Source organism: Hibiscus syriacus, unplaced genomic scaffold (genome assembly GCF_006381635.1).
Source record: "Hibiscus syriacus cultivar Baekdansim isolate YM2019G1 unplaced genomic scaffold, ASM638163v2 tig00005406_pilon, whole genome shotgun sequence".
NCBI classification, from domain to species: domain Eukaryota; kingdom Viridiplantae; phylum Streptophyta; class Magnoliopsida; order Malvales; family Malvaceae; genus Hibiscus; species Hibiscus syriacus.
The window spans coordinates 6,420,347-6,444,793 of NW_024062056.1; the positions used below are offsets into that span (position 1 = coordinate 6,420,347).

Genomic DNA, 24,447 nt, shown 5'->3' on the forward strand with positions numbered 1-24,447 from the left:
ACTCAAACAACCTTTTCTCCTCAACAGTATCAGTCAAGCCAAATAAATATTACCTGAGTAAAACTTATCCACCACAGGCTAATATAACCTATATGCAACTAAAAATGCAGTGCATACTTTGTTTTGATGAGCAATAACTTAAGTGAAAATACTAGAAATTGAGTCTTTTTTAAGAAGTTATCAAGCATGTATCGGTACAAATTTGAATAAGGATTTCATAATCGAAAAAGGGTATCGATACCACAGCTAGGGAAGTATCGGTACCATACAGGGGGTACCGATAGTACTTCAAGTAGAAATTATATTACGTATTTCGTTTAGCCTAGGTTGTTAAGAATCGATTCATAATGTTTAGAATTCTAATATTCGTATTAAATGCACCATTGTGTAGATATCAAACGAAAGTAAGTACCGTATAGGTCAACGATATAGGATCGATCAGGGAAGAGTTATAAGTGCTTAAATTTACTAATGAGGCCAGGTGAGTGCATACTAGTTAGTATATGATTTTTAATGGAAATAAGACTTGCAACAAGTCTATTTCCTATAGTATAAGGCATGAATACATAAATATAAGCATATATTTGATATGCTTATATGTGTTATAGGTTATTGTATATGTTACATGATTTGTGTGAATACTTGTTAGTGTGATAAGCTATGTGAATTAGTATAAATGATATATGTGATTATATAAAAATAAGAAATAAGTTATATGATAATGACATAAGTAATGATATGAACATGTGATATAAGTTATGAGCTCTAAGAGATATGACCTATGTAATCATATGAAAATATGATAATCAGCTAAGCGAAAGTGATTATATGTCTATATGAATGCAATACTATGTGATATGATATATTTGATAATGAGATATGAGACTCTACGAGAATATTACATGATACATGTGTGATATAAATGTGTATATGTGACAAACATAAATGATATTGCCCATGTTATGTGAAATGAGAGCTAGAGGTATAGTTGGCATGACAAGAGTCGAGGGTTTTACATGGTCACTCGAGGGTTCTACATGGTCCTTCGAGACATATATGTAATCCTTTGGAACTTATATGCGGTACTATGGTACACCTATTTGGTCCATTGGAATATGTACATGGCCCTTCAGGAGTGGTTCTTCGGGATATATATGTGATATGTGGTCCTTCGGGACATAGGTCCTTCGGGATAAATTCTAAGTGTCCCTAATGGGAATTATACGAGATTTGGTGACAGCATATGTGCACAACCTCTATGTACTCACATATCTTTAGTTCTCACATGTGTACGTGGGCCAATAAAGAAAAAATAACAAATATATTATATGTGATGTATATGCTTTTGTGATATGAAATGTGTTACCTAAATTAGTTGATGATGTGTATATTTTTTGGTTAAGAAAGTTAGGTATAGAGCATATGACTAAGAGATATGAATGATAATAATGCTGATAATGATAAGAATAATAATAAGGGTAATCAGATGTACTTGTATGTATTTATGTTTTGGTGCATAGTGTGTAATATAGTTTAATATGATTACATGAAGTGTGCATAGTGGGAATTAGTAATAAGATGCTATCTTTAAGTTTATTTATGCCTTACTAAGTCATCGACTTAGCGTGTGAGTGTTTCACACGTAGGTTCTAGGAAGCAAGAAGAGAAGCTAAGAGGAGCACGACAGGTCAGCCTCTCCTTTACGAAGTTCAGATCAGAAAAGACTTGAATTATATGTATTTTCTTTTATTGAAAGTAGTTGGCATGTAATTAATGTTTTGAATTATATATGCTCTAATCAGTTTTGTAAACCAATTATTTTAAATAAATTTGAAATTGTTCATTCTTTTATAAAAGTAAATGTTATGAAAAGTCAATGTGACACCTCGGACTCGGATCCGGGTTAGATACGGGTTGGGGGTGTTACATTTAATGGTATCAGAACTAAGTTTTAGCCGATTCTAGGCCTAAACTGAAGTCAAACGAGTTTTAAAATATGTACATGCCAACATAAAATGAAAATTTCTGATCTGATACTGTAAGGAGTTTGTTATCTTACTAATAGAATTAGATTGTTGCGTTATAATATAAGTATGATAATGAGAGTTTTGAAACAAAGTGAGAGGTAATAGACCTGATAGTGGTAGCAATTCATCTGTTCTGGCCAGACAGGATGAAGAGGAGACACCTCAGGAAGTGATTTGGAAAAATCAAAGGTTGTTTGCAGAAGTTGAAAACATGCTAGAATACGTTAAGGGGTCTCCACTGTTTTGAAGTGGAGAAGTTAGATAAAGTAGTTTAGTTATTATGCGGATGAGTTGAAGTATAGTGAATATATGTTATCATGAGAATGATAGAAGATTCAGTGATGTGGTTATTAGTTTAGAAAAGTTCGATAATAAGTATATCGATGATAAGTTTATCAGATATATAAAGCCAGAGTTTATGAGTTTGAAATAGGGGAATCGTAATGTGTATGGATAAGAGTGAAGTTTGATAAGTTGAGTGAATTGTTGTTATTTTAAATGAAAATAATGTATGCAAGTGGTTTGTGGAAGGCTTTCACCCAGATTAAAAGAGTGTTATTGGTGTTGAAATGGTTCTCTTTTCAAGAAGTGGCTAATTGTGCTAAAGTTCTAGAGAGAGCTCAGAATGATTAAGAGAACTAGTATTTCATACAAATTAACACTATCAAAGAGAAACAGAGATTATGGTTTTCAACTACAAACTTGATTTGAATCAGTTGTATCCCATGTTAAAAGATAAAATCCAATGAAAGCCAGACCCACTTAGGTAGTAGAGTCTAGTACTGGAAGATTTAATAACGAATTAAAAATGGATATGAAGCTAAGTTTAGAAATCAAAGTAGTGGATTGGATTAAAAGTTCTGCAAAAAATTATGAAAATTGAAGTAGAATAAGTATTTAAAATGAGTCAAGTGATGTAGATATTATTTTGGAAGAGTTTAAGAATGAGTATATCAGTGATCAGTTTGTGAGATAAAAGAAGTTGTAATGTTTGAGTTTGAACCCAGGAAATTGCATTGTGAATGAGTAAGAATGGGATTTTGATAAGTTAAATAAATTATTTCTAAGTTAATTTCGATCGGAAAGAATGTACATGATTGGAATAACTGATGCTGACTAATAAAGTTATGTGATGATGAACGTATTAGAGTTAAAGGATTAGAAGATGATGTCAGGTTAAACTAGCAAAGTATGGTGTGAATTTGAAAATGGTTATGTATTTTGATTATGTAAATGTGATGTAGTGAAGGGGATAAGGATTCGTATGTTTGATGGAAGTTAAGGATTGATAGAAAATTTAAGATGAGAAAAAGAGATAGGTGTATGGTAATTCAAATAAGGATTTTTTTTAAAGAATAAAGCTTTGTGCAGGGGGTGTTGATTATCAAAGTTAGGAATATGATAAAGATGGGTAATAAGAGATAAGTATAAGTGATAAAAAAAAAGAGCATACGAACAAGAAGGAAAAGATATGACCTATATTACAAAGAGATTTTATTTTTTTAGAAATAAGTGAATAGGGAAATTAAATGATGGAGTTTAAATGACTAAAATGAGTTAAAAGAGTGAGATTTAAATAAGTTTTTGTTAAATTTCGAAATAAAAAAAGTAATTTTTGGGCAAGGGTATCGGTACTGGATGAACAGTACCAATATTGCAAAGCTAAAATGAGTAATCTGGGTTTTGGTATTGATTGATATAGGTTCAACCTATTCATTTATTAGTAGCAAGATAGTGAGAGAGTTGAGAATCCAACTAGAAGAAACGAGTAATGATGTGATAGAGACTAACCCATTAGGACATAGTGCTCAGGTAAATCAAGTGTGTCAAGGGTGTTCCATAAGGATTAAGGGAATTGAATTCCCTGCTAATCTGATGGACTTACCTTTTAAAGAATTTGATGTAATTCTGGGAATGGATTGGTTATAACATTACCATGCAAATGTCGACTTTAGATTGAAGAGAGTAACTTTGATAAGTCCATAAGGATTAGAAGTGATTGTTATCAGTGAAAGATTTAATCCGTTAGCAAATGTTATATTAGTAACGTCAACAAAGAAGTTATTGTTACCAGGATGACAATGTTTTATTACTAACATGATTGACATTCAAGTCAAGGAAAGAGGACTAGAGGATATTTCCACAGTTCGAGAGTTTCTAGACGTTTTCCAGCTAAGTTGCCAGGATTACCTCTAAATAGGGAGGTTGATTTTCAAATTGAAGTAATACCTGAAATAGCACCGATTGCAATGTCTCTTTACCGAATGGCTCCAAAAGAATTGAATGAGTTAAAGACTCAGTTGCAAGAGTTGTTAGATAAGGGATTTATCAGATCTATTGGGTCATATTAGAGAGATCCAGTGTTATTTGTAAAGAAGAAATATGGGTCTATGCGTCTTTGCATGATTACCGACAACAAAATAAGGTGACAATCAAGAACAAGTATCCCCTCCTAAGAAAAGATGACTTGTTTGATCAACTAAAGGGAAATTCAGGTGTCTCTAAGATTGATTTGCACTTTGGTTATCATCAATTGAAGATTCAGAAAATAGACATTCCAAATAGGGCTTTTAGGATGAGATATGGTCATTATGAATTCATTGTTATGCCGTTTGGGTTAACTAATGTATTTTTTGTGTTTATAGATCTAATGAATAGAGTATTTCAACCCTATCTTGATCAGCTTGTGGTTATCTTCATTGACGATATCCTGGTGTATTCAAAGTCCAATAAAGAGAATGACGTGCACCTTGGAGTAGTTTTATAAACTCTATGAGATAAGATGCTTTATGCTAAACTGTTTAAGTGTGAGTTTGGTTAATTTAGGTGTGGATTATAAGTTTGATATTGAAGTAGTAAAATTTTAAATTCTTAGTGCAATGAGAAATATTCGTTACAAGTTATGTATCAGAATTTCGTTGGAGGTTAATTGGGATACTTATAAGGAAATGAAGTAAGTTAACACCTTTTATTATAAAGGCGATGATTATTCTTTGGATGAGTATGTAAGCTAATATGAAAAGATCATGTGTATCATAGTACAGACAAGGATTAAGAAATGAGTAAAGGTTTTTTATGTTGCAAAATAATTAGAGAATAAAGAAAGAAATCAATTGATTCATGATATTGATGAGAAATAATTGGAATTAGTGTATATATATAATGAGTGACATTATATGGATTTATAAAGGTTGGATGTATATAAAGAATCGAGTGGGGAAACGGTAAGTCTACTAGCGGTAAACAGGAAAAATTAAGTAAATGAAGCAACATGAGAATATTATAAGATATTTTTTTATCGATGTGTACAAAAACAATTCGAGGAAGAATTTTCTTAAAAGGATGGGAGATTTGTAACATCCCAAAATCAGGGCTAGTGACTAAAATATAAGTTTTGAAACTTTGAGGTCTGATTTCAAAAAAATTAAAAAGTTTAGGGACTTAATTTGGAATATTTTATGAATGATGGTTTAGTAAATATTGAATGAAGTAAGGGTAAATTGGTCTTTTCAAAGGAATGGTTTTTTATTTTTCCTTTATAAAGGATATTTACACATGTAGATTGAAGAAGGAAAAATCAGAGAATTCTGGAGTTTAGCTTCTTCTTCTTCTTCTTCTTCTTCTTCTTCCACCGTGAGTGCTTGGCTAAAGGTAAATTGGTCTCAAGTTGGTTAATTCTTTCGTTTTAAAGTTGGTTTTGATTCTTGGAGTGATATAAAAGCTTAAGATTGTTTAAAACGTAAAGAGGAATAAGTTATGTGAGATTGAAGGTAAAGAGTTTTTAAAGGAATTATTGAGATGGAGTTAGTAAATAAGTTTTGAAGTGAAATTAGATTTGTCAAGGATCTAATTAAGAAGTTAGAAGTATTATAAGTGAAATTAAAACATGTGAGGAATTTAGAAAGATTATTTGTTTCAAGAATTTGAAAGAGATATTGAATGTTTAGATGTTTTAAAGTGATATTAGATTGTTTGAAGAACTATATTTAAGTTTAGTAGTATGAAAGGAGTTAAAAATGGGAGGTATATGTAAGTATGGGTGAATTTTCGAGCTAAAAAGATGAATTCTGGCATGGGGTATTGGTACTTTTCACCCAGTACCGATACTTTAAAGAGAAAAGGGTTTCAAAATTTGAGAGAGGGTATTGATACCATATGAATGAGTATCGATACCATAATGAAGAAATTTATAAATTGTTCATAGAGTATCGATACCAAAGGAGTGGTATCAATACTGGGGCTATCAATACCATTAAGCAAGTATCAGTACCATTTTGAAATAAGGATTTCAGAATCGAAAAAGGGTATCGATACCGAGGCTGGGTATCGATACCACAGTTAGGAAGTATCGATACCATACATGGGGTACCGATACTACTTCAAGTGGAAATTATATTATATATTTTGTTTAGCTTGGGTTGTTAAGAATCGATTCATAATGTTTAGAATTCTAATATTCGTATTAAATGTACCATTGTGTATATATCAAACAAAAATAAGTACTGGATGAGTCAACGAGATAGGATCGATCAGGGAAGAGTTATAAGTGCTCAAATTGACTAATGAGGCCAGGTGAGTGAATACTAGTTAGTATATGATGTTTAATTGAAATAATACTAGTGACAGGTCTATTTCCTATAGTAGAAGGCATGAATACATAAATATAAGCATGTATTTGATATTCATATATGTGTTATAGGTTATTGTATATGTTACATGATTTTTGTGAATACATGTTAGTGTGATAAGCTATGTGAATTAGTATAAATGATCTGTGTGATTATATAAGAATATGAAATATGTTATGTGATAAGGATATAAGGAATGATATGAACATGTAATATAAGTTATGAGCTCTATGAGATATGACCTATGTAATCATATAAAAATGTGATAATGAGCTATGTGAAAGTGATTATATGTCTATATGAATACAAGAATATGTGATATGATATATGTGATATGATATATGTGATAATGAGATATGAGACTCTACGAGAATATTACATGATACATATGTGATATAAATGTGTATATGTGACAAACATAAATGATATTACCCATGTTATGTGAAATCAGAGCTAGAGGTATAGTTGGCATGCCAATAGTCGAGGGTTCTATGTGGTCCTTCGGGACATATATGTAATCCTTTGGAACATATATGAGGTACTTTGGTACACCGATTTGGTCCATTGGAATATAAATATGGTCCTTAAGGAGTGGTTTTTCGGGACTTAGATGTGATATGTGGTCCTTCGAGACAAATTCTAAGTGCCCCTAGTTGGAATTATACGAGCTGTGGTGACAGCATATGTGCACAACCTCTATGTACTCACATATATTTAGTTATCACATGTGTACATGGGCCAATAAAGAAATAATAACAAATATATTATATGTGATGTATATGCTTTTGTGATATGATTGTGTTACCTAAATTAGTTGATGTTTTGTATATTGTTTGGTTAAGAATGTTAGGAGCAGAGCATATGACTAAGAGATATGAATGATAATAATGCTAATAATGATAAGAATAATAATAAGGGTGATAAGATGTACATTATGTATTTATGTTTTGGTGCATAGTGTGTTTTATAGTTTAATATGATTACATGAAGTGTGTATAGTAGGAATTAGTAATGAGATGCTATCTTTAAGTTTATTTATGCCTCACTAAGTCATCGACTTAGCTTGTGAGTGTTTCACACGTAGGTTATGGGAAGCAAGAAGAGAAGCTAAGAAGAGCACGAGAAGTCAGCCTCTCCTTTACAAAGTTCATATAAAAAAAGTCCTGAATTTTATGTATTTTATTTTATTGAAAGTAATTGGTATGTAATTAATGTTTTGAATTATATACGCTCTGATCAGTTTTGTAAACCAATTGTTTTAAATAAATTTGAAATTTTTCATTCTTTTATAAAATAAATGTTATGAAAAGTCAATGTGACACCTCGGACTCGGATCCGAGTCGTATACGGGTTGGGGGTGTTACAATTCACCTACATCAACTATGAAACCACTCTATTTTAGTCATTCACTTATTTACAGGTTGTTTTGGTTCCTTCCTAGATCCACAATCAATTGAAGGTACATGTATAATACATCAAGTGGTATTCAGAGCTTTGGTGGAAGAAGCAACGTGCAACAACAACAACAATCCAAAATAAAAATAAAAAGAAGTGCAAGTAAAGAAGTTCAAAAAAAAGTTAGCAAAGAAATTGCAAGCATTAAAGAAGAAAATAAAAAGAAAAGAAAAAGAAAATTTCAAATAAAATAAGTTGTAAGCACAAACAAAAAGTTCTCATCACCAAGCAAGTCAAGTAAGCATTTTTAATTGATTGTGGTGGTAGAAAGGTTGTAAAGTGACTTTGGTGTAAGTAACCCTTTTTTTTCTTTTCTTTCTTATTTCTAAGCCACCTTATTACATTATATTTTATTTTTCCATACCTATTAACCATTTGCAGCCAATGCACAACAAGTAAGATTACTTGATATAGTTTTGTGTAAAGTGTACTTAGAACTCGAGACAAAGAGACCGAGAGGAAAAAGGCTTGAGCGTGGGAGACTATAAGAGGACAAGTAAAATCCTTGAATTCCTAGAGTACAAACACGAGCGAATTGAGTGTCATTCAAGTTTTCTTTGTAGTGAATTCGTGAGGCTTTGTGAGAACATTTTTGGTAAGGTCCTTTAACACATTTCTTTTTCTTATTTTTCTAACATGTCTCTTCCATCTAGCATTCTTATAGTTAAAAGAACCTTGAACATTCAAAGTCAAGGATATGAACAAAGAGAGAATATCTTCCATACCAAATACCATGTGGAAGAAAAAGTTTGTATAATGATCATTGACAGAGGAAGTTGCACGAACGTAGCAAGCACTCACATGGTAGAGAAGTTAGGCCTAAAGACTTCCAAGCATCCTCAACCCTACAAATTGTAATGGTTAAATGACGTGGAAGAAGCCAAGGTTACCAAACAAGTAGTTGTTCCTTTCTCCATTGGAATATATAAGGATGAAGTCCTTTGTGATGTGGTGCCAATGAGTTCAAGCCACATTATTCTTGGACGTCCTTGACAATTTCATAGGAAAGCTACTCATGATGGATTCTCCAATGAGTATTCATTCCAACACCAAGGGATGAAGATCACATTGGAACATATGCTTCCAAATCAAGTCCACGAATGCCATGTGACCCTTAAAGCACATATAGAAGAATGGGAGAAAGCGAAGAAGGCCAAAGAAAGTAATACTCAAAAGATGAACATATATGCCAGTAGAGGAGATGTTCGGAAGCATTTGTCTACAAAGAAAGCTATACTTGTGCTTGTGTACAAGGAAAACTTTCAACTTACTAACCCTCCTTAAGGCTTTCCTTCTTCCATCTTCAATCTTTCGCAGGAATTCGAAGATATATTTCCCAGAGAAATTCCAGATGGTATATCACCAATTCGGGGATTAAACATCAAATTGATTTTATTCCTGGAGCCACCATTCCCAATAGACCAACATACCGAAGCAACCCTGAAGAAACCAAGGAATTACAAAAGCAAGTTGAAGAACTCCTAGACAAAGGATACATTCGGGAAAGTTTGAGTCCTTGTACTGTACCAATCTTGTTGGTGCAAAAGAAATATGGAACTTGGAGAATGTGTGTAGATTGTAGAGTCGTGAATCAAATCACCATTAAGTATAGGCATCATATACCTCGATTGGATGATATGCTTGATGAACTCAGTGGTGCTAGTATGTTCTCCAAGATTGATTCAAAAAGCGGCTACCATCAAATTAGAATGAATGAAGGCGACGAGTGGAAGACCTCTTTCAAAACCAAATAAGGTTTATATGAATGGTTAGTCATGTTTTTTTCCTAACTAACACACCCAACACTTTTATGCATTTGATGAATCATGTTATTCAACCTTACATTGATAGGTTTTATGTTGTTTATTTTAATAACATTTTGATATAAAGTAAGTCTCTAAATGAACATACTGATCATTTAAGGTCTATTCTTAGCACTTTGAGATAATATCACTTATATGCTAATCTCAAGAAGTGTGCTTTTTATACTGAAAAAGTTACTTTCTTAGGCTTCAATGTAAGTTGACAGGGCTAAGAGGTTGATCCAGAAAATATCAAAGAAATCCAGGAGTGGCTAAGACCTGCTAACATCAGTCAAGTGCATAGTTTTCATGGTTTAGATAGTTTCTACCGTAGGTTTGTACCAAATTTTATTTCCATTGTCGCTCCCTTAACAGGGGTTATTAAGAAGAATTCAATCTTCTCTTGGGGAAAAGAATAAGAAATGACATTCATAGAACTCAAGGACTGCTTAACAAATGGCACTGTTACTAGCCTTGTCAAATTTTGATAAAACTTTCAAAGTTGAATGTGACGCCTCCAGAATTGGAATAGGTGATGTTTTAAGCCAATAAGGAAAGCCAATTGCTTATTTTAGTGAGAAATTGAATGGTGCAACTCTGAACTATCCAACTTACGAAAAAGAGATGTATACACTCATTCGAGCCTTGGAGACATGGCAACATTATATATTACAAAGGGAATTTGTCATCCACAATGATCAGGAGGCATTGAAGCACATCAAGGGACAACACAAACTTAACAAGAGACAAGCTAAATGGGTTGAATTTCTTGAGTCCTTTCCCTATGTTATACACTATAAGAAGGGAAAAGATAACATCGTGGTTGATGCCCTTTCATGCAGTTATTTTTACTTAACACTTTGAATTCTAAACTCCTTGGTTTTGAATTCATAAAAGAGAAATATGCTACTGACTTGGACTTTGGAGAAAAAGTATAAATTGTGTGAAATAAGTGCTCATGACAAATACTACCAACACGATGGCTACCTTTTCAATGAAGGGAGACTTTACATTCCACAAGGATCCATACGAGAAGTACTTACCAAAGAAGCACACGAGGGAGGAATCGTGGGACACTTTGCCATTGAAAAGACACTTAGCATCTTGAAAGAACATCTCTTTTGGCCAAATATGAAAAGAGACGTTGAAATGGGTGTATGAAAGGTGCCTAGTGTGTAAAAGAGCAAAATCAAGAGTTATGCCCCATGGATTATACACGCCTCTTCCCATCCCAACTATGATGTGGGTTGACAACTCTACGAATTTTATTTTGGGATTACCAAAGACCAAGAGTAGGAAAGATTCAATCTATGTGATGGTCTATAGGTTCTCAAAGATGGCTCACTTATACCATGCCAAAAGACCGATGATGTTATCCATGTTGCAAATTTTTTCTTCAGAGAAGTGGTAAGATTACATGGTATTCATTGAACTATTATGTCTGACAGGGATGTCAAGTTCTTAAGCCATTTATGGAGGACTTTGTGGAGTAAAATTGGCACAAAACTACTCTTTTATTCTACATGACATCCGCAAACAGATGGACAAACTGAAGTAGTAAATAGAGTTTTGTCAACATTGCTCAGATCCATCATCAAGAAGAACATCAAGACTTGGGAATAATGTCTACCACATGTGGAATTTTTATACAACCGAACCATTCAGCAACAAAGTATTCCCCATTTGAGGTAATGTACTATTTTAACCCTTTAACTCCTTTAGACTTACTTCCTTTGCCTTTTGATCACTTAGTGAGCAAAGATGGAAAGGAAAAAGTAGAATTCGTGAAGAGAATCTATCAACAAGTCAAGAAAAATATTGAAAGAAGAACTTGAAAATATGAGCAGCAAGGAAACAAATGAATGAGGAAGGTAACCTTTGAAGTAGGTGATTGGGTTTGGGTGCATTTTAGGAAGGAACGGTTCCCAAATCAAATGAAACACAAATGTCTACCTTGAGGAGACTGTCCATTCCAAATTGTAAAAGATATAAACGACAATGCATACAAGCTAGAACTACCTGGTGAGTTTGGTGGTGTATATGCTTCATTCAATGTATCTGATTTGTCATCATTTAAGGATAGAAACGATTCGGGGGGAAATTGCCTAAAAGAAAGGGGGATGATGTGGTTACGCCTACACTAGATCCAGAATTGATGCCACAAGGTCCCATTACTCGATCCAGAGCCAAGAAATTCAGGGAAATACTCTTAGCTAAGTGTCTTGAAGCTCTCAATTCATTTGACAAGTTAAAACCACCTAATGCTAAGTTATATAATGTTTTAATATATGAAATGTAACTTAACATTTCCACATCTTTATCTTACTTGATGAATGGTGTTATTTCCATTCCTTATTAAGCATATTATTGATTTGTATTAGTCTTGCATTTATTTAGATAAGTTTCATTCCATTCATGAATTGACAACATGTTCATCCTTCATTTCATACCTCATTTCAAGCCAATTCAGCTCACAAGTCATATATATTAGCTCCTTCACACATAAACCTCTTATACATAGCTCATGATAGCCATTCATAGCTCACAAGCATGTATTCTCACATGGTAGCATGCATTTGCATTCATTCTAGCTCATTCATATCGATTTACCTTGCTTTATTTGCACATATAGGTACATGGAGGCACGTCACACATTTAGGCATCTCGTGGAAGTATTTGCGACTCTATGGCAGCTCAAAATCAGATCACAATCTCCATGGCGGCTCGTGAAAGGAAATGGGAAACTCAACTCAGCTAGAGGAGCTAAGGGCTAGCTAAACTCAGCACAGTGGATTAAATGAAGTTAGATTGCTGAAAGTGACCAAATGAGCAGATGAAGGTAGGTAGGAGAGTTGATAAGGAGCCAATGAGGTCTCGGCTAGGAAGCTCATTTACAAACAGCCCCTTGTTTGCTAGCTAGTTACACACTCAAGCAAGCTTGGAGGAGGACCAATGCACGCCCAAGATGATGCACATGATCAACCTTTATTCGGTGTACAAGGATGTACCACAAGGCTCTCTAGAGCACAATGTGTCGCCCATATGACCAACAAGGCATGTGATGTGCATGTGACTTCTCTTAGGCGCACCAAGCATCCAACCAACATCACCATTCGGCCAAGGCATGTGTTGCTTCAAATAGGCGCCAAATTGAAAGGATTCAAGCACTATTTGAACAAGGCTCATGAGTCTCCATTCTAGCTGAAACATCATCAATGCTTCTAGATAATTTTTCAAACGATTATGTATTTTTAAAAGGGACACAAGGGTTGGTCGAACACCATGTATCCATTCGGCCATATCCCTTAATTTCTATAAATAGGCTAGTGCTTTTTCTTTGTAAATACACTTTTCATATATTTTATTCAAGTGAGATTTCTCTCAAGTCCTTGGTGACTTTTATTGACTTATCAAGTATTTCTATACTTGTGCAGTCCATCCTTTTCATTTGATACTTGAGGTTCCTAGATTATTATCTAGTGGGTCCAAGTCCTTTCTACCATCCCTTAATTAGACTTGTAAGGTTGGGTATTTGCTTTCTTATAGCACTGGTTCTTCCTTAGTCTATTTAAGATATTATCCTACCTTTTATTTTGTTTCATAAGCCCAAACCATTGCCATATCAACCATACTTCCACAACCAATTCTCATATCATAAAATAGCCTTCCATATTCACCTATAGTAACTACCAAACAACTCTAATTGAGCTATTCACTTATTTGCAGGTTGTTTTCTTGCTTCCTAGATCCATAATCAATTGAAGTTACGCGTACCATACATCACTTCGACCCTTAATTTTAGATTTTTCACGCACCCTGCATTTTGCAACTTCTTTGCATTACCCACGAGGACCCTAAAGTTTGGTATTATTGTAACTTGTAAACCCAGATGCTTTGCTACTCTTGTCTATATAAAATTATGTGTATTGTCACCATCGATCAAAATCAACACCGCACCCCCTTAAATTTCCCCTTTCATCTGCAAACTATTGGATGTAAAATTGTTAGCTAGAGCATTGAATGACACCATTGGTTGTTCTTGGACTCTCATGCATGGGTTTTCTAGTTCTTTTTCCTCGTTCCATATCGTATCTTCCTTACCTTCTTATTTCTCATCTTGATCTTTGTCATCGAACAAAAACAGTTGGGTTCCTTGCATTTATGCCCTGAAACAAATTTCAAATCATAATAGTAACAAAGTCCTTTTTCCATCGTACTTGAGCTTCGGTGGAAGATATCCGCCTAACTTGAATAACGCTATGGTGACTCGATGAGGCCTCTATTGGTGGAGGTCATCCAGGTAATCCCTTTTGTCCATTGGAGAACATCATAGGTGTAGGAAATAGTGGAGGTAGCTTAGACCTTGTCCACAAAATGTTTTCTTTGTCTCAATGATTCATGCTTCACGAAATCAGGCAAGGTGAGAACCTCATTCATGGTTTTTGTTTCTTTGGGCTAGCACTTCATTCTTCACATCATTTCGCAGCCCTAATACAAAGCTTTGGGCTAGGAATCCATTAGATAGGTTGGTCGTGCGCAGGGCAATATCTTCAAAACGAGTTTGATACTCCTCCATGATGACTATTTGACATATCTTGGTCAGTTGTCCTTTTGGTGATTCCATTCCTATTAGAATCATTTTCGTATAGCGCCAGTTTGATGATTCCAGCCTACCAGTTGCCAACGTTGTTGCATCCATTAGAATAATTTTTTTTGCAGTTCCTTCCATGCGAAATGAATCCATAATCACACGATGGTGATCTTCCGTCCCATAGAAATCAAAGAAGTCTTATACAGATGTGATTCATTCCTCAAGGTTATTATTGGTGAATAAGGGTAGCTCCACAAACACCAAGGTTATTATTGGTGAATAAGGGTAGCTCCACAAACACCGACTTAGGGGGAGATGAAAAAGTATCCTCAAGGTTATTATTGGTGAATAAGGGTAGCTCCACAAATACCGACTTAGGGGGAGATGGAAAAGTATCCTCAATCTCAAGGTTATTCCTCGGTGGCCTAGAGTCTCACTAGCTCCTTCCTAGGTAGTGACGGTGTGTTCACAACTATGATGAAATCACCACCAGTAGACGCACCACATCTTGAAGTGTGCTTTGGTTGTTTGTGTTCCATTTCTTCTGTTCCTCAACATGAATCGGGAGTGAACTCAGTAGCTGATCATGATTAGCTGACTTTTTTTGTAAATTTTTCAGTTTTTTAGTGTTGTTGATCATGGTTATTTTCTTAATGAAAGCATCAAATTGTCGTGAGTCAAAGAATTTAAGAAATAAAGAATGTAAAATAGATTTGTAGATTAGGAGAATAAGACAACTTTCCAAATTGATTGCCTCTTAGGCTATACAAGCATTTTATTTATAGCTAAAACTTCCTTTGTAACAAACAAAATATGTTAGAGCCCTTGGGGTCTTTCTCGCTCTCAAACTTTTGCGCCATTCTTGGGTAACCGTTGTTGTTGGTTCGTGGCTCTCAGCATCACTTGCTGGGTGCTAACCAGAGCCCTTGCTCTTCTAGCTCAGTTGTCATGTACACAAAAGTAACATGTATGTAGATTTCAAATAACTAATTTTCATGGACTGGTGAAAAGTTAAGGTTAATGTGCAAAAGTATTTATTAAGATTATAGTTCCTAAATTGCATGTGAGCTAACATTTCTAACATTTCATATTCAGAAAAGAAAGACACTATCTCCAAAAATACATGTGTTAATTTGGAGTAATAAAAACACAAGATTTTTTATTTTAACATTAAGATTCAAAGCTTTTATTATTAATAAATTTCGGTACATTTTTACATTTGATTTTCGGATCTTGATGGATTTATATGTTAAATCTCATGTTATTAATATTGTAGGGTTCAAACATTCATAACAAAGTGGTTGGGAGCACAACATATATTGATGGCAAGCAGGGCCACACTCGTCAGTTTGTACTATTGGCTTTACCTAAATATTGCAAACTGTGATGATACCTATAAGGGCTTGGGATAAAATTGAGAAGTTGGAAAGGAACTTGGACTTGTGGTCATCCGATGCATCTCGAAAACCAGTAATGGTGAAGTGGTCAGATTGTTGCCAAGCTTTAGTCAATGGTTTGCAACTTTTGAGATCACTAATCAAATCATTCTTTATGAAATTGGGTTTAGCTCTTTTGTCTAAACAAGTTGCACTTTGGGGAACACATCAAAACTTAATGGAAAACACATCAGCAAACAGGGGAAAGAATCACAGGAAGAAGCAAGTAAATCAGAAGGTCATGATGGTTAAGTCTATTGAGATCATATAGGATCAACGTAAAACACAACACAATACTTATTTCAGACTTTAGAACAAACAATTCCACAACTTGTAAGAATCAAAATCAGCTTTACTGTCGTTAGAAATATGACCATTTGTTTTCAAATAACGATCTACATGCCTTTGTTGGATGCTTCCATCATTTGAACAGTCTTTAACAAGTCACCTCGGAACCGATTGACCAAACTCTATGGCAACACAGAACGCATTAGATCAGATAGTTATTAGCAGAAATCGTTCTACAACGTGAAAATAAAGCAGAGATAATAATAACAATAAAAATAATATTAGCTCTTAACCTCAACCAACAAACATTTGCAGCAGCCCAATCTCAACAAATTACGTAACGCATGAATGCCATTAAAGAAATTTCGTTTTGAACTTATATTAATAGAATAGCTCGGAGGTTTTCCAGAATGTTTGTACAAACTCTTGAAAAGTTATTACGAATAGATCATCTAAAATAGTTTCAATGGTGTTCAATGTACAAAACTCAAATGAAGATTAGATGGCAGGTCCACCACCGAAAACAGCATGTCTCACGTATCATCAATTCCATCCGGGAAAAGGAGCAATTATGTTACCATTGGAACCACATCACTTATAAATGGATCACTTTCAAGTGCATAAATCTAAGTCAAAATATGTGATTCAACAAAGATGATTTAACCCTATCCTGCCTTTTATGACCCATATATTTAGAATGTACCGCTCGATCTAAACGTGTCTGCTACGCTTGAGGATAGGTTAACGATCCACGCTGATGTTTAAGCAGATAGTGGAAAGATGAAGTTGGCAAAGAATGAAGCAATTGTAGGATCAGAATAAAAAGCTGGGTGGGAGAAGACAGTAGTGGGAGATTCAACATGTAAATTTTAATGTCGTATCTTTTCCTCTATAGCATAAGCAAAGTCTAATTACCGCTAAGGCAGAAAGAAACAGTCCAGACAATGCACAAATGCAGAAGCAAGATGAAGGGATCCAATCCCACAAGGAAAACAGAGAGCAACATGTTACTCTATTATAGGCTTTTCTTTGCCAAAAATGGGATGTACAAAAGCAGCTCTGATTTATATTATTAAAAAAGAACCACAAAACTAAGGCTCTATCCTGACATGATTAAATACTTTTATGATCTCTAAAAAAGCACTCATGGTTTCATACTTGAGAATGAGGAAGAGTCTGTCACTGTAAATCCCACTTTATTTCTCTTATTCAACTTATGTGCCTGCAGGAACCAAATATTCAGGTCAGATATCTTTAAGACACATTATGAAAGCGCCAGCCTCATTTCCAAGACCCTATTTTGTTTCACTCAGAGAAGTCATGCGCAACGATTCGATGGCTTCCACAAGTTTTGAGCACCAAATGTTTTGAGTTTTACTTCCTAATTAGCTATGTTATCTTAAGATTGGAACCAAAACCTTCAACTTCAAACCCAACCAAATTCAATGAAACATCAATTTAAACTATTACAAGAATCAGATGGAAACTATTAGTGATATGATATTCAAGTAGCATTAAAATATAATCTGGAACCAGACAGTTCAATTCATGAAAGCTTGTATCTTAAACACGTTCCTATATAGTCTTTGTGCTTGTCTCCTTTACTCATAAGCCTGATTTTTTATTTTTAAAAAAAAAACGTTTTTAAGGGTACGCGAAATACCTATCCAATTCAATGTGAGTTTTTGTCAAACACCCTTGAAGAAAAATTACCCCTATGCCTAAACTAGTAATTCAATGAACAGCTATAAAGATAAAGTTATGCATATTTTCCATAACTCTCTTTTTAGATAAAAAGATCGTAATATTCCTTGGTTTCTGACAAATACTCATCTCCATGAGAAAGAAAGACTTTGCAACATGCTTTTTACATCTACAAGGAATGCATTTCCAAAAATATTGCATTCACCGTATCGTTAATTTGAGTAAGCTATTAGTAAGCTATCTGCTTGTTTTGATCAATATGATCCTGCAGTTAACCTTTTACTAATTGAAACAATCCAGCAATTAACCTTAAAGCTTTCTATGACAATTAACAATAGCATATATGAAGCCAAAAAAAAAAGAATAAAAGAAAAATAGTTAACTTCTTTATAACCGAAACAGTAAAAATAGGGCAAAGAATCCATTTATTTAAACATAAAATTCAATTAAAAGCACAGATATATAATATCAGATTAATAAAAAAAAAGCTAGTCACTATAAGAAAACAGATAAAACAGTACTAGAGGCCGGGAGAGGTGCAGCAGAGTGTACCCTGAGAGAGTGCTCGACAACTCCTTGATGTTGTGCTCGGGCATGACATCATCCTTTCCGTCGTCACCGCACTGTGTAGAGGCAACAGTGACATCGCACATCCCAGTTCCGATGGACACCTGCCACCATAAAAGGAACAACAGTTAAACTTCAGAAGAAGAAGAAAGTAATAGAAAACTGGTAATGCTCCATATAGAAAATCGAAAGCAAAAAGGGAACTGTTGTACCTAGAGGAGAAACGGCCAAGAGGAAAGATGGAACGGGAGGGGAGAGGTAACGGAGTGGAGGGAGCGGCAGCGGCAGCGGCAGCGGATCCAGGGAAAGGGGATTTTGGACCGTTAAATCTGACGGCAAATTTGATGAAGGGTGATGATCTATTGATGAATCTGTTGCAAATTGAAGCCATTAGGAAGAAAACCGTTTGAAGGAGTTGGACTGGAAAACTTGGTAAATTTAAGAACTAGAGAGGACCTAGAACAACATAGTTTAGGGTTTAATATTTATATATTCTCCTAATTTAGGCATAATTTAAATTTATTTTAATAAATTAATCATTCAATCAACATCTATTAAGTGAAATAAAATTTATATTTAATCAAAAGATGACAGTGTCACCACAATGATTTTACTCTTGAGTGAAATTAAACCGAGTGAAATTAAACCTGGGACCAATATTGGATTAACAATCCTCAAGCCACTACACCAAACATCAATAATGGTTTATTTCTTATCCTTTTAAATCTTGATAATAGTAAAAGAAAATAAAAGAAAAAATAAATTAGAGTTATTTTTTTAATATTTGATTCAAGTTAATCTATTAATATAGTAAGTTCTAATGATTAATTTTTTTTAAATGTTTAAAAAATAATATTTGATTCAAGTAAATTTATTAACAAATTGTATTAATAATTTTGAGGTAAAGTATTTAAAAAATATTTTTTATAATCAATAGTAATTAATTTATTAATAGATTAACTTGAATCAAATATTAAAAAAAATTAATTCTATTTTCTTTTATCGAAGATTTAAAAAGATAAATAGAATTTGTTGTAAGAAATGAATCATTGTAGATAATATTTGCAATGGCTAGAGGTTGTTTATCCAACCTTCGGTCCCAGGTTTGATTCCATCCAATAGCATAGTCATCCCTTTATTTTCTACTCAATCAAGTTGTGACACATGTCACCTTATTCAATTAGGTTGTGACACATGTCACCTTATGATTGAATAAAAAAATTATTTAATTAAATAAATTTAACTTAATAAAAAAAATATCCTCCAATAATATATTGACACATGTTACTAATGACACGTGTCATGTTCTAATATTGACATGTGTCAAATCATGATTGAATAATTAATTTATTAAAATAAATTTAAATTATTATAAATTGAGAGAATATATAAATATTAAGGAATAAATTTATAAATATATCAATTCTTTTAACTGTCACGTCAGTATTTTCGTCAAATATTAAAAGCTAGTGGTCAGATTGAACAAATTAAATAGATTGACAAAATTAAAAGATCGATGACAAAAGTAAAATGAATACATAGCTAAGGTCCACTTAATAGTTTACCCTACATATTTTAGTTTTGCCTTAGTAAAAAATTTAATAAAAAATAACTATTCAAATTATACTCTTTATTTATTTTAAGTGTCTAAATTATTTTATATTTGAAATAGGTGTCTATAGTTTTTTTTTTTGTTAAGGGTCAATTTAAAAATACTTTTGACAATAGAAAAGTGATTTTTCACCCATAAACAAAATCAAATACCCTAAAATTAATTTAAAATCATGGTAGAAAGTTTATTTTCAACTTTTGTTACTGTGAAAAAATCAATTTTTTTGGTGAAATTATATTTTTATTTTAATTATTTATTTTTAATTTATAATATGATATTTACAATAGGTATTTTATCTTTTCAAAATAATTTTTAAAAATGGTCTTAAATAGTTAAATTTTATACTACACTACTTAAAAATATTTTTATTAAAAATTGGTATTTCTTTTAAATGTTTACGTATAATGTTTATTAAAAAGGTATCTAACCCATGGCACATCTATAAAATCTTAAAAATTTTATTTAAAATAAAAGAACTTAAAATTGAGAACAATGGAGATTTCAATCTCTAAAATGGTCCTATAGCTTTCTTGATGTTTATTGGTTGATACAAGAATTCTTTTATATGTTCTAATTAATTTCTAATTGTGATAAATATAAATGATTTTGATAAAATATAGTGCATATATATATATATATATATATTAATTTTTGTAAACTTAAAATTATGTCTTTAAAATTTTGTCCAAAAATTCAAAATAATTTTTTGAAGTAAAAATAATGTCAAAAATATCATTAAAATATTTTTTTCAAACTTTTAAACAAGTTTTGGCCCAGAACTTCAAAACTTTTAAGAAATTTTCGAAGTTCAGATAAGGAGTTTCGAAATTCCCAATAACAGTTTCAAAATTTTCATCAAATTTTTGAAAATGTCCTTAAAGTTTTGAAACTTGGGTTTTCAATGTCAAAAATTATATTTCCATTTTAAGAGTTTCAAAATTTCCTATGCAAATAGTTATAAATATATGATTTAATGCTTCAAACAGCTCCAAGCTTCCTCCAACAATCTCAAACAATTAGAAATCGATGAAAGTATATAAAAGGAGTCTTAAAATAGTCAAGGAACAATAAGAAAGTTATTCTGACAATCAAAGAGCAAAGAGTGTCAAATTTGTACTCAATTTAATCTTTCTTCCATTGAACATTAGTTGTTTTCATTGTAATTCTTATCCTATTGTTCTTGGGTGTACGAGAGTTTCAATTTGCAAAAAAATCTACTGTAAGAATTTTTTAAAGTTTTCTCATTTGTATTTGTTTTATGGAAGGGTTGCACACTTAATATTTTGTGTATAAATCTTAAGTAAATTGTAAGGTTACACATTGTCTTGAAAGGTTAAAACAAATTATTGAACATGTTGAAATCCTTAGTGTGACAACTAAGATAGTGCAAAGGATTTGTATACTCCTTCACTCCCATGATTTTTGTCCACTTTGATTTTTAAAACTATTCAACTTAAAATTTCCTATTAAAAATTCAACAAACAAAAACACTTATATTTACCTTTTTACCTTTTTTAAGTCCCATCTTTTGAACCTATCAAAAATAAATCTATCAAATCTATCAATCACTTTTAAGGATAATTTTGTCATTTCCTTCATTTTATATAACTTAACATTTGGATAAACTTATCTCCTAAACTTTTGTCTTTAGTTAACATGAGACAAAAATCATGGGACAAAGGGAGTATTTGATAATCATAACATTTACAATTGACGAGTATATATAGAATTACAAGGAAACCTAATTTTAAAAAGACAAGAAAAGTCAAAGCTTTACACAAGGTAAGTTTTATACAAGGTAAAATTGAATTCAACGAGATTAGATTAGATTAGATTGGATAATCTAATCTAACCATTATCTTTGATACGCCCCTACAAGATATAGGATCCATCAGAGACACTAATCTTAAACCAAAAATAATGAAAGATGTTTCATCTAACTGGTATGGTGAGAGTTTCCTCAATTTGAGCTTTATATGAAATGTGTTGAACCAGTAGTGAACCCACATAAACTATTTTACGAACAAAGAAGGAAACGAGTGCAACATACTCCAAAACGAGAATGAAAGATTGGATTTTTTACAATACGAGAAATAAAGATTGAATTTTTACCAACATATATGGCACTAAGATTGTCAAAAAAAAAGATGATGGTTTGTTAATGTCACACTAATTTCCTAAATTAAATGTTTAACACAAAGTACTTCAGCAGTTATATTTGCCACAACGCGATATTCAACTTCTATAGAAGAACAAGAGACCATTTTCTGACGAGTTGCCTTCCAAGAGATGAGATTATAGCCAAGGTAAATAGCATATATGTTGAACTATGTTTTATAATATTTTGATATAACAAATTAAGGAAAAATGTTTTTGAACTTGATTAAAATTGTTCAAAGTTTTCAAAAAATAATTCAAAATCCATTAAACTATAATTTGAGCATAAAACATTTTTCTAAGTACGTAGTACTAATATTGTTCTTACAATATCGATACTACATGAACATTATCGATACTGTTCATGTGGTACCGATACTAAAGGTAAGAAAAGTATCAATACTCTCTAGGCAGTATCAATACTACCAAATGTTTTCCAAATTGCTCAAATTCTAGAATGTAAAATAGGTATCGATACTCAAAGGGATACTGCTACTACTTTACACAGTGGTATCGATATCATGAAGCATATTATCGATATTGGTCAAGTCCAACGATCTTTAATGGCTAGTTTATTTAAATATTACAAAGTTAATATCGATACTCCTTGTCCTGGGTAGTTTTATTTTACAGAAAATTAATCCCCAACGGCTAGAAACTATCACAAACTCATTCCAACACATAAAAACAAGTTGAGGACACTTGAAGAAGGTTGGACAACACCTATCCAAGCAATCAAACACAAGAGATTTTCATTCTTATTTTCATTTCTCTTGTAAATATTAGTGTTTTCTTGTGAGCGTAATTTTTGTAAGCACCTTCCTTTTGAGAGGTTTTTCTTGTTTACATCTTTTATTTCTTCGAAAGGGGATTGGTTCTAGCTTAGCCTTTGAAAAGCTAGGGAGTTTTAAATGTCATCTCTCTGTCCTGGAAAAAGAAAGAACAAATTAGTGAATTTGTTAGAAAATCATAAGTGAGGAGCTTAGGTAGTGGATGTATACTTGGTTGAGAAGTCAAAACACTATAAATTCTTGTACAAATTGTTTAATCTTTATACTCCTTTGTCCCTAAACTCTAAAAGTCAATTCACCATCTCTTGGAAAAATTATTCTATTGTTCAATCGAGCTTAATTGAAATCCCAATAATTGGTATCAGAGTTTGACTCATTAGAAGGTTTAAAAACCTTGAGACGATCCTTAAAGAAGCTCTATCCATTCCCGATGCAAACGAGAAGATGGATTCCACCTCCGTCTCGTTCAACATGGAAGACTCTCAACCGATCGAAAAGCATTCACACTTCAATGGAGCCAACTATTTTCATTGGAAGAAATTAATGAATCTATGTAATACCCCAAATAATAGGTAAGTGATTAAATTGAAAGGAATTAAAATTTTGGAGGACTAAATTGATTAATTGATAAAGATGAGAATAAGTTAGGAATAGTAGTTAGACTAAATTGTAGTGATGAAGGATTAAAAAGAGCATTTTTGGATATTTGGAATAAAATGAATTTAAAATTCATTTTATATGGTATATTAAGTAGAAAAATAAGGAGAAAGGGGAAAAAGAAAAGTCAACACTCTCTTATTCTTCCTCTTTCACGTAAGAAGCCTTCAACCCTGGCTATAGGTGAGATTTCAATTTGATAGTTTATCCTTTTATTTTAGGTTGGTTATTGAAGATTGGAGTACGATAGAAGCGTAAGGAAGGATTAAATGAGATTAAAAATAAGAAATGGTGGAAATAATGGAGATTTTAGAAAATGGGTTTTGAAATGGTATGATAGTATATTGGTATTTATTAATGATAATTAAAAGTTTTGACTTGTCAAAGTAGTAAATAAGAGATTAGAAGCATTGGTTGAGTTTAAAAACAAGTTAGAAATTTTGGTGTGATTCTTGGAATCCAATGATCTTGAGGGGTACTTGATGTTTTAAGTACTGAAATGAAGAAATGTTAGAATGGATAGTTAAAGACGAGTTGGATAATATTGTATGGTGTAAATATAAGTAAATTTAACCTCATTTATGAAATAATCGGGTTGAGAACTAGAAAATATGGGCAAGGGTATCGTTACTGATAGAAGAGTACTGATACTATAGGCTAAATTGAGATGAATTAGTTGTGTAGTATCGATACTGATTCAATCAGTATCGATACCATGGTAAGGGTATCGAT

General features: G+C 32.7%; 1 protein-coding gene across 5 annotated transcripts; it reads right to left on the reverse strand.

Annotated features, from left to right (window-relative positions):
• Positions 1 to 16,209: 16,209 nt before the first annotated feature.
• On the reverse strand, positions 16,210 to 18,941 carry LOC120199333 (protein NONRESPONDING TO OXYLIPINS 2, mitochondrial-like). 5 transcript variants are annotated; one of them, XM_039200448.1, is made up of 4 exons: positions 18,711 to 18,941; positions 18,484 to 18,602; positions 17,386 to 17,449; positions 16,210 to 16,409 (listed from the first exon to the last, which is right to left on the reverse strand). In XM_039200448.1, the coding sequence occupies exons 1-3, from the start codon at positions 18,887 to 18,889 to the stop codon at positions 17,442 to 17,444; spliced, it is 306 nt and encodes a 101-aa protein (XP_039056379.1). In that variant the 5' UTR covers positions 18,890 to 18,941; the 3' UTR covers positions 16,210 to 16,409; positions 17,386 to 17,441. The 5 variants fall into 5 exon arrangements, with proteins under 5 accessions (XP_039056379.1, XP_039056378.1, XP_039056375.1 ...); XM_039200449.1 differs by lacking the exon at positions 16,210 to 16,409 and adding an exon at positions 16,448 to 16,780; XM_039200447.1 differs by lacking the exon at positions 17,386 to 17,449.
• Positions 18,942 to 24,447: the final 5,506 nt, after the last annotated feature.